Source organism: Carettochelys insculpta, chromosome 5 (assembly GCF_033958435.1).
Source record: "Carettochelys insculpta isolate YL-2023 chromosome 5, ASM3395843v1, whole genome shotgun sequence".
In the NCBI taxonomy this organism is placed as follows: Eukaryota; Metazoa; Chordata; order Testudines; family Carettochelyidae; genus Carettochelys; species Carettochelys insculpta.
Genome location: NC_134141.1, coordinates 70,913,251 through 70,929,918, shown reverse-complemented (window position 1 = coordinate 70,929,918; position 16,668 = coordinate 70,913,251). Strand labels below are relative to the sequence as shown.

Here is a 16,668-nt window from a genome sequence, read left to right as displayed (position 1 = left end):
TTTATTAAGCACTTATTGCTGATATTTCTGCTTTCGTCGCACCGGCAAAGAGAAAGAGCGGGGAGTAGAATGACGCGTTTTGCAAAGCGATCGCCCAGGCTTGAGTCCCCGCTCTTCCTCCTACAGACACCAGTGGAATAAGCAGACCAAGAGCACACGCGTTTTGTGGGTCTGGAACGGAGAGGGTAGCAACTGGGGCATGTTCCCTGTGGCAAAGGAACCGCCTGTTGTTTCAAACGCAGTAATGCTTGCAGGTGTTTGACTTCTGCGCAGTTACCGTTCCTGAAAGTTCGCTTTGTTTTGTTTTGTTTTGTTTTGTTTTCTGGCCAGGTCATTGCTTATTTTGCTGTTTTGTTTCCTTTTCCCTTCCATTGCCGTGGGGAAAGGGAAAGCAAGAAGGAAAGATCCGAGGCTTTTAAAAATCTTGACTTCCTTGCTTGTTTTTACATTTCCCCTCTCACCTCTGGGCTCCTCCTTTATAAAATTCAACGTAAGCCTCAAAAATCCATGCAGACAACTCGGTTGGTGTTAGTAACAAAGTGTAATTAATTTCAATTAATTAGTAATTGACTCCCGTTCCAAAGCGCAGCGCACGCTAAGGATGACCTTTCCATGCCAACAGCTCAGCCAGTTCAATAACCTGACACAGGAACCTCTGCTGAAGTGGGTCTGTCCCAGGAAAGCTCATCACCAAATAAATCATTTTGTTAGTCTTTAAAGTGCTACATTTCTGCTGCTTTGTTTTATCTCCCGGTATTACTGTGAAAATTAACAGAGACCTGCTCGAGGATTATACATTTTATAATAATACAAATGCAACTATTAGGCATCTGGATCAAAGGTTTGACAAATTTTACAATCCAACCTCAGCTCAAATGTAGTTTCTCCTTTGAATGAACACAGTTACATTTCAGGGCTCAAATACAGTATTTGGAGTAACTCAAGTCCGCCCTCTAATGTCAAAGAACAGAACTAAGGCGCTCTGGGAGAGAACTGCAACAAAACCAGGCGGCTTCAATCAGGCAAAGGCCCCACTGACTTCAGTGAGAATGTTACCTCAGTAGGGATTTTAGGATCTGATTCTAAATTGAATTTAATGTGGATAAATGTAAAGTAATGCACATTGGAGAAAAATAAATAACTTAAGGAACCCCAGCGTGAAAATGGTGACTCTAAAAAGTCAACGCAAGCAAGAAAATCAAGTCACTTGGAGTTTTCCTGGTGCAGAGCTGTGTAGACATAGCCTTTCATGTTTCTTTAGTGAGTCATCAAATGGGATGCCTTAAGGATGGAGTGAAAGCTCTATTTTCGAAATTCTTGGGATGTGTCCACTTGTGTTGCATGTGTTGTTGTTTTAACTAATTATGCATAGCATAATTCTGTAGGATAATTGCTCTAAAGGTGATGGTTAATGTCCAGGGTACAGAACAAATCAATTCCTATGTGCAATACTGGTGCCAGTAGGATATTGTGAATGTAAAATGCGAGGTTAGTATCATGCCTAAGGGGAAGTCAGAGCTTTGTTCTGGGCACAACTACAGGATGCAGCAGTGCAAAAGGTCACTGTAAATCTGTTTAGTTTAATATATAATTACGTTCGCTTGACAAAAGTTAACCATGGCAGTCTTTGTCATTCATAGCAAATAGATGTGGACAAGTTATTATACTGGCACAGTAGTTTGTGCAGATACAGGCTTTTTTGTAAAAACAAATGGATTAATCCAAGAAATGGCAGTTTCTAAAACTTTTCTTTCCTTTTTTCATTCCACTGAATTATTTTTCCTTGATGCCTTATGCCTTTGATTGGGGTAGAGAAATGGGGAGGGAGAAGGTGTATCACCCTGGCCAAATTTCAGTACAACTTAACAAAGAAATGAGGGAATTGCTGTGGCTGTGATCACCAGTGCTGAAAAATATGCAGAGTGGGCGTGCTGAGACAACTATAAAACCTGTATATGGAAAACATTTCGAGCCAAGGGGTGCCGCGGCACCTCTAGTTCTAGCACCTATGCAAATATACATCATTATATGAGGCCTATCGGATAGGCCTGCTAGTTTTAATATGATTAACTATTATTATTAAAAAAAGAAGCACTGCTTATAGAAATCCCATTTTTCTGTACCTGGTCTCCTCAACACAGAGCAGTTCTGGGAGCTGGAAGGAAAGGGGTAAAGTATGTCCCACTTACTACACCAAAGAGAAATGTGGCTGCTTATGAAAGAGGAAGGGAAAGTGGATTCAAGCAGTGAAGCAATTCATGAAGATTAGATTTCACTTCACACCTACTGACAACAAAATTGGATATCAGTCAGAACAATTCCCTTTTGTGTATTTCCTCTTCTTCTGTCCCTTTGTCTGAAGTTTCCTCTCCATAATCAAGGGCCTATTTGCTTGCATAGGAGCCAGTCAGCAGTTCGCCTGATGCCCCTGCATGCAAATTAGCAGCCTTACAACTGTGAGATTCCTTCTACTTAGATTTTAGCGATGTCGCCAAAATCTAAGTTTTCGTAAAATAAGCAAGATGTTAAAATTCGCCCAGTCTCGTGTAAACACAACATTCACGAATCCGACATGCCTGTTTAATCAGAGCATGCGGGAACAACACGGCTGTCAGCCGAGGCCGATAGAGTGTTGCGATATTAACTTAAGGATAGAAAATCACCGGAAACTAGCTACGGAGCACTGGCAGAAGGTGAAGTCATTCCCTCGAGCGGACTCCTCCCACAGCCCATTGATACCCACCGCAGCCAATCACAAGGCAGGCACCGCTGCGCCTGCATTCCGATTAGGAACGCTGGCAAACCCCACGTTCCAAATGCGAATGCTTGGCGCAGCGGTCCCGAGGATGTGAGCTGCTGCTGCGAAGATGAAGCCATCTGAAGCACGTGATTTTGGAAAGCGTTTCTTAGATGACACAACCAGGGCCTTGGACCGAACCTGTACTCGTTAGAAAGCAGCGTCTGCCGAGGCAGGGATCAGCGCCAGAAATGAACCCGCAGCTTTAAGGGCGCAGAGCACTAGGGTGGGGCTCCCACCGGGAGGAAAGGCAGCTGAAAGAGGCAGGGAGGTGCCTAAGTGAGGCGAGAGTCCGGGCAGGCGGCCTGCTGGAGAGACGCTCTGTCTGGGGCTGCCGGGTGCATCGCGAATCCGCTGCACGAAAACAATAAACCCGGCAGGCGGCGAGCCGCCAGCAAACCACCTCAGAGCCTCCTCCACAGTCCGCCCAACTCTCTTCTGAGAGGAGAGGGCTCGGCGGGGGCGGGGGCGGGGGCGGGCGGGAAGGGCCGGCCTCCTATGAGGCTCGCGCCGGGCTTGTCGGACAGGCGTGGTGAGCCAATGGGAGGCGGGCGAGTGCGGAGTTGAGATTGATTGGTTGGTCGGGAGAGCGGTGCGGGAGCGGCGCAGGCCGAGCTCTAGCGCTCCGCGCGTTTTGGGGGCTAGCCTCACTCTTTGTGTTTGTGTCTCCCCCGCAATGCTGTGCCGCCTGGCTGCGCCCGCCTCCGCCCCCGCCTCCGCCCCCGCCTGGCCTGCTGGCGGTCTCTGCCCGCCGTGGGGCTGAAGGAGGAAGAAGAGGAAGCGAGGAGGCCCGCTCGCCTGCCTATGCAGCAGCCCTGTCCCGTCGCCGCCTCCGCCTCCGCTGGAGTCCCGCAGACCTGCATGGACTGGCATGGGGAGAGCAGCACCTTCCTGCGCCGCCGCCGGGGCTGAGCAGCGCCGCCGCCGGCCTCACCAGCCGCCGCCCGCTTTGGTCCTCCTCTTCAGCCTGGGGCTTTTGCTGCGCACAGGTACCGCCGCCTCTCCGTGCCCGGGGCAGCGCCGCTCCTTCCCCGCTTGGCTGGGGGTGGCAGCCGGGCTCCGCCACAGCCCCTGGCCCAGCGTAGTTCGGGTGGAGGAGCTGGGGCGCTGGCTGGCATGTTACCTGCTTCCCACCCCAGCCGTGTCCTTTTGTCTCTCGGGACCAGTCGTTCCTGGGCTAGGACGGGGAGTCGCCGGAGTTTGAGGGGCGGGAAGAGCGAGGACAAGGGAGCGAAGTTCCTCCTTGATTGGCTTGTGAGATCCTGGGGGAGCTGATTTCTTCCCCCGGCCCGTAAACCTTGGGGAAATCCCCGCTCCCTAGCCTGGCTAGGCAGCCTTGGAGGGAGGGGAGCTGGCTGCGTTTGGGGAAGGGGCTGCGTGTGAGCTTTAGACCTACGGGGCTTTATTGCTCACTGCGGTAATGTTTACTGAAAGTCAGGACTGATATCAGGTTTCTCTTTCCTCCACTGCCTCCTCGGCGGAGAACGAGAGAGAGGGAACCTTGTGCTGCTTTTTTTTTCTGTTCCTTGCAGTTGGAGTTGGGGGATGGTGGGGAAGGTAAACAAGCTGTTAACAAAATAGTTTTAATTTTCTTTACCGGCCTAGATGTAGTTTTAAAGTTTCTCAAATCATGCCTTAACACAGATTGGTAGTTTCATGGTGTTTTTTCCCTTTTCTCATAAAACTTGATCAGACTGGCTAGGCTTTTTTGGGTCTCTAGGGTTAATGTCCATCAGATGGGGGCAATCCATCACATTTGTGATGTGCAGTTTCCTTTAGTATTTGCTTCCTCTAAAATATTTCCTAGCGGAGTCACATTCCACTACTGAAAAAATTTCTGAAGGGTGAAGTAAGGAGGAAGAGCAAGGTTCTTTGGGATTGAAATGGAGTAATGTGTAATTTGAGATTTTAAGAGGATTGTCTGTGAATGTGAAGATGATGGTGATGGTGATTTAAGAGAGGAAACAATCCTTTAAGTTGTTGATGGGAAGAAACCCAGTTTAAAACAATGTTGTCTGTAGGTAAGAGTCTAGAATAGCAGTCCTTTGCAAGGTGTCACATGGAAAAATGCATGGTTTGTAAGAGATTCAGAACAGTAATGATAGTCACTGAGTCTATCTCTGTTTCGTAGAATACACATTATGTTGAGTGCGTTAGGGTTAGCAAAACATAGACATTAAAGATCAGCCTCTTAAACAGGCCCTAGGGTGACAATATAGAAGAAGAAATCTGTATTTTACATCTTTTAATCAAAAAGTTTAGCATTCACATGGAGAATATAGTGATTTTTCCCCCTCCTGTGCATGAGGGGAAGTGTCTTTAATAATAATCATAGAATACCAGAACTGGAAGGGACCTCCAGCGGTCATCAAGTCCAGATCTCTGCAGGAGCAAGCACCATCTAGATCATCCCTGATGGATGTTTATCTAACTTATTCTTAAATATTTCCAGTGATGGAGATTCCACAACCAACCTAGGCAGTTTATTCTTGTGCCTACCCACCCTGACAGGAAGATTTTCTAAAGCCCAGTATAAACTTCCCTTGTTGCAATTTAAATCCATTGCTGCTTGTCCTAATATTCTGGAGGTGTAGTGGAGTAGAAAGAAAAGACATGTATAGTGGTTTTTAAATTGTTCCAGTATTTTTTAAAATTATTTTGGAGAGCAAGGCAAACTCTTATCAGACCTCTTCAAAAGTGCCCCCATAGAAATGGCTTTGTTGTTTATTGATCACTTGTATCTCTCATTATTGGTAATACTTAAATATTTCTGTGCTGGAGTTATGGGCAAAAGTGACATGCACTGTTCATTTGAACTGTCCCTCAGATAATCTACAGTGAAAAGCCAGCCATAGTCTACGCCTAATACTATTTTAGCAAAAGTTCTAATCAAATGACTGCAACCTATATAGAACACAATAAAATATGGTATGATAACAATTAAATCTGTTTATTAGTCCACATGTCATTAACTGGTAGAGTTTAGCTTAGAAGTTAGTTTTCTTTTGCCTATTTCAAGAAAAATTAGAAAATGCCACATTCCATAAAAGCATCCTCAGTAAAGTCCATATTGTTTTCAACCAGAAATTTGAGATATACCTATCTCATAGAGCTGGAAGGGACCTGTAGAAGTCATTGATTCCAGTCCCCTGCACTCATAGCAAGACCTGTCACCATCCCTGACAGTTTTTTTATAATCTATTTGCCCTAGATCTCTAAATGGCCCCCCTCAAGGATTGAGCTCACAGTCCTGTGTTTAGCAGGCCAGTGCTCAAACTGCTGAGCCATTTTCTACAGTGACGGTCTGTTTCTGTGGAAGAATGTTCTATTTAGCTAATAGCTGACTTTTAACATGCATAAATGTTTGCCAAACAGCATCCTTCAGATTTAATAAAGTGACTTGTTACCTGTATCTCACTGCAGTGCTGGTCCTCTCAGAACAGTGTTTTTGAAATGAAATGGTGTCTGTGTATTATTGTGCAGTGGTTAGCCAAGTGCAGTTTTGCAGATGGGCAGGCACCTGCTTTTATAGTTTGCCTCATCACCATTGTAGTTTACCTTACATAAATATCACTTTTTGATTTTATGTTTTTATAACAATAAGAGGGTATAAAATGTGTGTTGATATTTTTTTAAAATTTACCTCGTTTTGGTGCTATGACAGAGTTCACCAATAAGAGGCGAAGCATGTGCTGTGTAATAAATTCATGAAGATTGGCTTTATCTGAGTGTGAGTTATTCATCATAAAGGTGGGTCATCTTAGATTAGGAGACAAAACTGATGAGCCTATTTTCTCACTGCTCTTTCACTTCTGAATTCCAGATAACAAATAAAGTTAAAAATACTAAGGGCTTGCTTTCTTTCCCATCAATTTTAATGTGTATGTGGTTTAAGACCACTTTAAGCAGAATTTTTTGAAGTCAAGGGATATGAGCAAAAAGCAATCTATAAAGAAAGCTTGATGGGTGGGGAAAGACTGTTTAAAATAATGTATTTTTGCATTTCCCCCACCAGCACAGAGCTTACACATTGAAGCGTTGTTTTCATAAATATTTCCACACTCTTCTTACACCTAATATTTTATGACTTTGTAATGTCAAACAAATGTATGCACAACTGAATTTTATAGCTCATAAAAAAGAACAAATAGCTAGAACATATTTTTAATGGGAAGCTGTTGGTGCTTGGACAGCTTGCTATTGTGTGAAGTCCTAAATTATGTAGTATTAAGTTCCTTAATACATAACGTGATTTTTAAAAATCTTGTTCTCCAGAGTAGGGTTTAAAGACAGTCAGTGATTAGTCATGAGACACCTCAAGGATATTCTAGTTGGAATTAGACGAAAAACATCTTTTAATTATTTTAATACTTTTAATAGTGTCAGGTAGAGAGAAGCTTAATTTAACTGCAGTGTAGAGTATTTAAAGTAATATTGTCAGTTGTTTAAATAGGAAATGTATCCAGCTCTACACTCCAGAATCAGAAAGAAATTTATTTTTGGTGTAAGAAAGATGGACTAATATTTCACATGTTTCTTTCTAAGTTTACCTAGACTTGAATGTTAACTTATGAAAGTTTGAATGTTCATTAAAAGCATTTTCACTCTCAAAGCTTTTATACCTTCCTGATTAAAATTTGACAGGATACAGGAATGTGTAAATGCTGGATATAAGCCTATAGTTCTTGATTTTTTTTTTTTTTAGCGTCTGTATAAGAGGAGTATTAAGTAAAAGATCACCAAAACTTGGTATCTGACTGGATATCTAAGTATTAATGTAACCTTTTTCCTGTCCTAATCATTCCACTTCCTTAACCCTTCCCTTCTCCAGGGTGGTATGTGAACACAGTCTTGTCTTTTTTTCAGTCATAGTGTGTTGCATATGATTGAGTCTTTCTAGATTGTGAATTCTTTAGGGCAGAGCTTATGTTCAGTGCGTCTGGTATACTGTGGATGACGCTAGATTATAAAAAAGCAAAATAGCATGTAGAATACCTAAGTAACATTTTTTTAAAAAATATATCTATATGTAGCCAGATGTGTTGCACAAAGTTGTTTCTGTTTAGTGAACACAAGCCATTCGTGTGAAATACCTGCTTGCTTTTCTTTCCCAAGTCATCTACACTTGGCATTGAATAGCTGATTAGGGTCCCCACTCAGTGCGTTTATTAAAATAAATGTTATATGGCTGTTCCAGTTTATTGAATTAAATAAATGCAGTTGGATGTTTTCTTGCAATCAATAAGGTGGTGTATGTTATACACAGAGCCAAGTCTTCCGGTTCTAATTGCGCTGAAATCTGTCTGCTTTTGTACCTCTTTCAGTCCTGCCTGCAATTCTTTGTCTTGTTTTCCCCTCCTCCATGAGTAGTTCTGTGGTAAGTGTAGTGCACAGGGTAATGCTAGAGGATTGGGAAGCATGACATTAAGGGCTGGGGGAAGCAGTGACTTGCCAGGATTGCAGCTATACTTCCTCTCTAGAAGCCAGGTGACCATGGCACCATGTGAAACTGGTCTGTCTTATCTATATGAAAACACTTGCAATTCATGATCTGTTTCCCTCTCCATGTGTGCCCTGCATCCCAAGATCCAAGGTGCTATTGCTGTGCTTGGTTCCCACAGCTGACAAAACCTTAACTGTTGCTTTAAAGTATAACACAGTTTTTTTTTATTTGTGTGAAGAAAATGCCACTAGTAGTTCTGCATCAGTTAGTGCCTGAGAATGAAAGTCATCTGAGTTCTATAGCTGCATTTTTTTCCCCTCTTTTTGGAAAGGGTGTTACTATGGTCTGTGCATTATTTGAGCATATCCTACAGTAGAGGACACTATCTGTATGCTTAAACTTGTGGCAAAATCACCTCTCTATTCAGAAATACTATTTAAAAAAACAACTAATACCTTTAACTTGTCATTATAAATATTAGAAGATATATAGTTGTTGATTTAAATTATTTATTTAAGCATGGATCTGTAATATTTTGGTATAACATGGAGAAGGAGCACTGCATTTGTATCCAGAAACTCATCACTTTTTAAAATCAACTACCCCCCTGCCATTTTGTGTGGAAATTACCCACCTCTGTGTCATCTCAGTGTTTTAAGAGAGACAGTCTTTATTGCTTCTTAGTTTTCTAACTTTTTTCTTTTAATCAATATGGCCGCAAACTTTCCAATTAGAGAAATTATCTGGTGAGTTACCTTAAGGCTCCTATCATAGTCTTCAGGGGAAGAAATGAATTGTGCTCTAAAATGTTTACTCTCTCTTCCCCACCCCTTTTCATTTGTGTGCTTAGGTGACTGCCAGCTACAAACACCATGCCGAATCCAAAAGTGTACCACAGACTTTGTGTCATTAACTTCACATCTAAACTCTGCTCTTGATGGCTTTGATTTGGAATTCTGCAAAGCCCTGCGGGCATATTCTGCCTGCACCTATCGCAATTCCAAAGTCTGTCGTGGAAACCTAGTTTACCATTCTGCTGTGCTTGGAATCAGCGACCTCATGAGCCAGAGAAACTGCTCCAAGGATGGGCCAACGTCATCTACTAACCCTGAAGCTACCCATGATCCCTGTAATTACAGTGGCCGCATAGGAACCAGAGAACTTCGGGGAAGGGAGCAAACCCCTCCTGCTGAACTGTTTTGTGGTTTGTTTGGTGATCCTCACCTTAGGACTTTTAAGGATCACTTTCAGACCTGCAAAGTGGAAGGTGCCTGGCCTCTCATAGACAATAACTACTTATCCGTTCAAGTGACAAATGTCCCTCTGGTCCCAGGATCCAGTGCTACTGCTACAAATAAGGTATGCGTTGTTTTCTTTCTCCTCCTTTCCCCATGCCCACCCTGCAGTGTTTGTGAGTGGACCTGGGAGTAAAGAACAAAATTACAATACGGACTAAACCATTTACGACTCTGTTTTTAGACTTACAGGGCAGAAGTGTTTTGTTCAATATGTTCTGTTGATACATAGATGAGCAGGTTTTTTTTCTGAAAGCCTGTCTGAGCAAAAGGGAAACCTTTTTTTAAATAAAGGAGGAACCTGCCTCTCCTCGTCAGGAATGCTTGAGATCGAAGATTAACACTTAAATCCACAGTAGGTGGAACTGGATGTAAACTGAAATTCTTTGAGATTTAAGCAGAAGGTGACTGTTTTAGCTGCTTTGTGTTAATCTACAAAACTTCACAGTGTAACAGAGTTGAGCATCCAGTACTGTCCCACACTTCTAGACTCATGCTTTTGGAAAAGTACATAGGACTCAAGAGCTCTGAGCTAACAGAGAAGGAAAAAGAACTGTAAAGTATATTTGAAAGTAGAAAGATGTGCAAAATGCAGGAGAGATCAGATGAATTGTCTTGAGAGACCAGATGAATTGTCATGGAATTTATTGGGCCATTTCAATTATCAAGTCTAATTTGTCTGAAATATGTACTGTATGACAAATAACTTTAACATGTCTGTTGCTAAAAGTGGTGGTGTGGTACATTGTATTATCAGCTTCTCTGTTTTGATTGAGGATGAATGCCCTGACCACCCCAGAGAGGATTCTTACCAGTAATAAGAACAGAAAGGTAGAAAGGAAAACAGTGAAAAGCCAGCAAGCATGTGTGCGCCAAGAGAAGGATGAGGTGGACATGCTTGAGGTTGTTCTTAGATCATTAAAGGAAATATAATACATAGCCTGGTGTGTTCTTTCAACTACAGAATAAACTATTCTTAAAAAAAACTATAGTTAAATATTTCTTAAAAATGGAAGCAGATTCCCTTCCTTTAATAAAACAGTGGTTCCTCATGGAAATCACATTCAGAGGTGAAACAGTAATCACCACACACAATCTGGGGGAAAATACTTTAATATTTAAACTCTGTTTACTGTGCCCAGACACCACCTCCCCATAGTCTAATCTTGAGGTGTTCTCCTCTCAGTTGCTGGCTATTGAGGACAGGATCTGCAAATTTAATCCTAAGGCAACATTGTGGTAACACTTAAAAAAATAATTAAGAGCAGCCTTGCTGTTGTCATTTTCTGGGTCACTGTTCAGTTCGGTAGTGGAGTTGTGTAAAAGAACCAGTTCTAGGCTGACTAGTAAAAATTTAAAGCCTGGGATGTTTTTAATGAGCCCTTTTGTCAAAGCACTATCTGCTGAAGCACAATCTGCATGTCCATATAAAACTTGAAAGGTGAATACTTATCCATAATCTGCTTCTGAAAACAAATTTGCAACTTTGTTTACTGAAGCTGATTTTTGAAGACACTTACACATAGGAAAATACTTCACAGACTACAGAACACTTCTTCATACTAGGTTTGCCTAGGCAGCTGTAAAAAAAACATCCTTGCAACAGGGAGGCTCTCTTGGTAGAGATGAAAAGGGAAAACACCTAGTGTGTATACAGCTCTGTGTGTACTTCCACATTTGTCATTTTGTCACAGAACTTCACTTGGGCTAATGTAAGAGGGTAAATTTCAGTACCATGTGTGGCTGGAAGAACTTGTTCATTCTTAGGCATATAGTTCTTGTGTTATTTCCAACATAAAGCTATGCAAGTGGTATTCTCCTCCTGGCTCTGCAAGCCCTTTGGAGAAGTTCTGTTTGGTGCTTTCTCTTTATAAGAAATAGGGATGTTAAATATGCAGAAGCAGTTAGTAAAAGAGCTGGAAGAAGGCATTCATTTCAGAATGCTGGAAAGTGGTTTATTGGCACCAGTGATCATGCTCGATGCTGTGCAGTCTTGAGGTTTTTCTTTCTTTGCTAGGCAATCAAATTTTTATCAGAATACCTCTTTGTGGGAGCTGAAGACTGCGTACCTGCTGCATTAACAGCGTTGCAAGATGTATGTTGTGAACTAATGCCTCTTTCTGAGCCCTCAGTTTCTTTATGAAACTCAGACTCCTTTGAGGAAGAGAGAAGGCCTATTGAATTATCTTATCAGTGCAGAATTGACTTGTTCCATCTGGTTGCCAGTGATGGTGCTTCCATCACTTTGTGGCACAATTTACTCTCGTCATAGTGGGTATTACTTGGTTTAATTTTAAAACTAATCAGCTACAACAGGAATTACACAGATTTCAAAAATTTACTTTGAATAGAAACTCTGAATCTAAACACCTTAGACTGTTTACTTGTATTTCTCTTAGCTTGGAGTGCGATGAAGCTAGTCAGTTTCAAGTCAGTATTACTTTTAGTACTGCACATGCTATCAAGTATTCAGTGTTTTGGATTAGAAACACTGCAGAAGAATGTTGTGGGTTTGTAGAAGAGATTTTATTTTTTCTCCAATTGGCTTTCAGTTTTTCAGAAACTTGTTTTTCAACAACATTCTGAATTTTGGATCACATACCACCTGATGATGAACCTCTTGACCCACTCCATGGAGAAACTAATGAGCAGATGCTTACCTTGCAGTTTCATCTGCATACTTTTCTGGCAAGGGAAGGGTTTTGAGGCATTACATAGGATTAGGATGGATCTAGGGTGATTGATAGATGCTATATGTATTTTCTCCTCTTAGCATGGTTACCACTAGAGCTATACAGTTGCTTGTTGTGTCTACTTACCTCTTCCTTCCACCTTAACAGGCTAGTAGAGGGTTGTGTGACATGAGCCATTGCTAGCTTGCAGATGGATTCTGGAAAATCTCCCTGCAGTTTTGGGGAACGTGGCTTATGTAATTCTTTGCTTCCCTTTTCCAAAGACTCCCACAGAAACTTGTATGCAACAAGTAGAGAAGGAACATGCTGAGGAGGTAACCTTGTGCCCTTTTAAATTAGGGGGCCTCCCCAGCTTGTTGTACCGTGCACTTCTCCTTAGCATGGAATAAAAGAAAGCAGGGGGCTCACTGTCGATGGCTTATGTGGGGACTGTTTCCCAAGGGTGGAAGGGTTGTGCTTATATACTTGGTGCTGTTGGCAGTTTAGGTTTTTCCAGTGTTTATGGTTTTATAGCGCAGACAACAAGGTAACCTTTCTCTTCAGAAGTAACTAAACTAGAGGCATTGCATAGTCTGTAGTCAAGATGGGCATAGTTGGGACTTGTAACTTTGCTTTTTTTCATACCTCACATTTCTCTATACTTTGGCCTTCAATGTGGGAACCCTCTACCTTTTAGATGGAGGAAAGGATAGTACTGTGGGCTAGGGCTCTAGCCTAGGACATACACTTGGGCTCAGGACTGAACGTACCATGTTACCTTTTGACAAGTCACTTAGTCCCTTTGTATCTCTGTTCTCCATCTGCAAAATATGTATGAATAATACTTTGCTCCCTCACAAAGGGCATGGAGCATAAATATATTAAAGATTGCAGGAGCCTGATAAGTACTTCACAGGGAGACTCTTCTCATTTGTAGTGATACTTTTATAGGGAAGACAATATTTACTTACCACATCCCTTAACCAGTGTATCAGATGCCTTACTGGCATGTAATCTCTTCTCACCAGTACTTGGTCTCCAAGCCCCTCTGAGTCACAGAAGAAAATGGTGTTAGCAGCACGGTCCCATCTGTTCCTACACAGGAAACTTTCTTCTGATGTAGCAGTTATTAGAAACTGGCAAGGACTGTTCTCTAGTTTACAGTTTGGGCCAGCAGGCACAGCAGGCTAGTGGTAGAAAAGGGAAGGAAAATGGGCAGTGGGGGAACACAGAGATTTGACTATACTGGGCAGAGTTAAAAACTAAAGGTGATTGCAATACAAGGATCACTATCACTTGCATTAGCAGTGTAGTGAAACATTGATAAGTTAAGTGGTCTGTCTTCTACCTAAACTCCTTTTATATTTGCAGTCGGTTTGTTTGCAGGATGGACTTTCAAAGGGAAGTAGCCATACAATGAATAATTAACTGGAATGAGAACGTGTTGTTCTTGTCTCTAAGTAGTACCAGGAGATTGTCAGCCATGTACAATGATATTGACCTTTGTATGCCTCCTGCAGTGGCTCTAGTATATGAGGTTGGGATGAACTCTGTTTTAATTTTCAGAAAGGGCCAAACTTGCCTTGGCAGAGTGAAATATTTAGGAGTGATTTTTTTCTTATATGAATAAAGAAGAAAAACCAGAAACTTAATTGTACTGAGAACTCCATCTGTAGAATTGTAAACAAAGCAGATCCCTTTAAGAGAATAGTAACAGAGAGGTAGCCGTGTTCGTAGTCTGTATTCTAATAAAACAATCAGTCATGAAGCACTTTAAAAACCATCAAAATTATTTTTTAGATACGTTTTTGTGGGGCAGACCCACGTCTTCTGTTCTGGAGATAAAAACAAAAAGCAGTCAAGTAGCCCTTTAAAGACTAGCAAAATAGTTTATTAGGTGAGGAGATGTGCCATTTCCAGTACAGCACTGACAGTTTTGTAACACTGAGATCCAAACAAAAAAACAATTTGAAATAAAAACTGACAAATCAGATACATAGGACTGAAAGGGGGAGGGGTGAAAGAGGAGGAGGAGGGGAGTGAAATACAGTGTCCTGCCTGAGATCACACAGACATTAGGAATCTGAATACACACAAACTGTGTCAGTGGAGTGGGTTATACAGTTAAAGACCTGAGAGAGTGCATTTTAGAATAAAACAAAAAAAGTAGTCATGTAGCATTTTAAAGACTAACAGAATAATTTATTAGGTGATGAGCTTTTGTGAGACAGACCTACTTCTTCAGATCCTAGCCATACCAGAACAGACTCAATATATAAAGCACAGAGGTCCAAAAATTGTTATCAAAGTTGACAAATCAGAAAGCGCATCACCTAATAAATGATTTTGTTAGTCTTTAAAGTGCTACATGACTGACAGTTTGCAGGCTGCTTTCTTCTCTTAAAGGGAACAAAGGGTTAAAAATGAAGTGCCTGAGGCATTGTGCCTCTGCAAGTGATTGGAACAATCAGGCATGCAAACTGGGTAGTAACCTGGGCAAACGGTGATTGTTAGGCTCCAAGCAGCCATTTGCATGTGTGCGCTGAGTCAGCTTTCACATACAGTCACCAGAGCAACTTTCATGCAGACCTGACTGGTCCTCTGACTTTGAGAGGTGTTTATAGTTCTTGATTTTAAGAAAATTAACATTCTGAATGAAGAGAAGCTCCCATGAGTCTAAAGTAAAATGCACATGCTGGATCTTTAAAATCTATCTGAATCATTGTGAAGTGTCAGACTAGCATCTCTGTAACTGAAGTCCTCTGTTTAGCCTCGAAGAGGTGAAGAGTTGGCAGTGAAGTTTTCTTCCTGGTTGCTCTTAATATGTGTCAGCCTAGAAGAGCCTCGTAACAGTGTTTCTTAAACTTTTTGAGACCAGGGAACACCAAACTAATGTTTATGCAGAACACCTAGGAAGATTTTCTTTAAAAAAAATTCAGACTGAAAAACAAACAAAAAGCCACCCCCAAGCAGCAGCATATGCAGCAGAAACAAAATGAAGGAATTTAATTAGAACATAAGACTGTCCACACGGGGTCAGACCAAAGGTCCGTCCAGCCCAGTATCCTGTCAGCTGACAGTAGCCAATGCCAGGTGCCCCAGAGAGTGGACTGAATAGGTGATGATCAAACAATCTCTCCTGCCATCCATCTCTAGCCTCTGACAAACAGAGGCTAGGGACACCATTGCTTACCCATCCTGTCTAATAGCCATTCATGGACCTCTTAACCATGAATTTATCTAGCTCTTTTTTTAAATCTTATCAAAACTGAAAGCAGTCACACAGCACTTTAAAGACTAATACAATAATTGATTAGGTGATGAGCTTTCGTGGGACAGACCCGCTTCTTAGGATCATAGCCATACCAGAACAGACTCAATATATAAAGCACAACAGTCCAAAAATTACCAGGGTTGACAAATCAGAAATAATCTGGTAAGGCTATGATCTGAAGAAGTGGGTCTGTCCCACGAAAGCTTATCACCTAATAAATTATTTTATTAGTCTTTAAAGTGCTATGTGACTGCTTTTTTGTTTTGACAGAATACAGACTAACACAGCTATCTCTGTCATTTTTTTAAGCCTTATTGTAGTCCTAGCCTTCACAGCCTCGTGTGGCAAGGAGTTCCACAGGCTAACTGTGCATTGTGTGAAGAGGAGTTTCCTTTATCTGTTTCAAACCTGATGCCCATTAAATATATATGGAGATATACCTATCTCATACAGCTGGAAGGGGCTTTCACAGGTCATGGAGTCCAATCTCCTGCACTCACAGCAGGATGTATCACTATCCCTGACAGATATACTTTTTTTTTTAAATCTGTTTGTTTGCCCCAGATCCCTAAATGGCCCCCTTAAGGATTAAACTCACAACCTTGGGTTTAGCAGACCACTGCTCAACCCACAGAGCTGTCCCTTCCCCCTTTTGAAAATTTGTATGTAATTTAAAAAAAAAATGCAACAAATGGTCACCAGCCAGCGTTCAGAGCTGAAGTCTCATGTAGGGACACACTCACTTACTCAAATATCGGATCCAAAGCAATGTCCCGTCCAAACATTTCCCTGTCTGCTGTCTCCAAGTCAGCTCTCCATTGGCAGCATCTGAACAGGCCCCTGCTCTCTGGTGTTTGTATCCAGTGGCATCACTTTCTTCTCTTGTGTATTCCCTTAACATCAGCTGTCTCTGGACTGATCTCTGTGCGTGGGTGGGGCTCGGACTTGGCCAGCTGGGCCCCCTCCCAGACAGTTCTGACACAGCCAGGACCTGAGTACATGGGGCCAGCCCACATGGGCCACCTTTCCGCGCTGGGCTCGATTCTGACCTGGTTGGGCTCCCTTCCCCCGGGAGGTCCTGGTCCCACTTGGAACCAGTCAGGCTCTGCTCCCCACACACTCCTGGGGACTTTGCAGCTGGTTCCAACCCAGTTCGGGTCTGTCTCAGACCCAGTCCAAACTTTGCC

The 16,668-nt window shown here is 42.2% G+C and overlaps 1 protein-coding gene across 4 annotated transcripts in view; it reads left to right on the top strand.

Annotated features, from left to right (window-relative positions):
- The window catches only part of RGMB (repulsive guidance molecule BMP co-receptor b), a 31,282-nt gene that overhangs the window by 1,844 nt on the left and 12,770 nt on the right, over positions 1–16,668 (top strand). For 3 of the 4 annotated variants that reach the window (XM_074995287.1, XM_074995288.1, XM_074995286.1), the window contains exons 3-4: positions 3,563–3,786; positions 9,091–9,599. In XM_074995287.1, coding sequence (XP_074851388.1) covers positions 3,563–3,786; positions 9,091–9,599 — 733 coding nt within the window. Of the gene's footprint in view, positions 1–622; positions 3,787–9,090; positions 9,600–16,668 lie in introns of all 4 variants that reach the window. The other variant, XM_074995289.1, reaches the window with a different exon arrangement.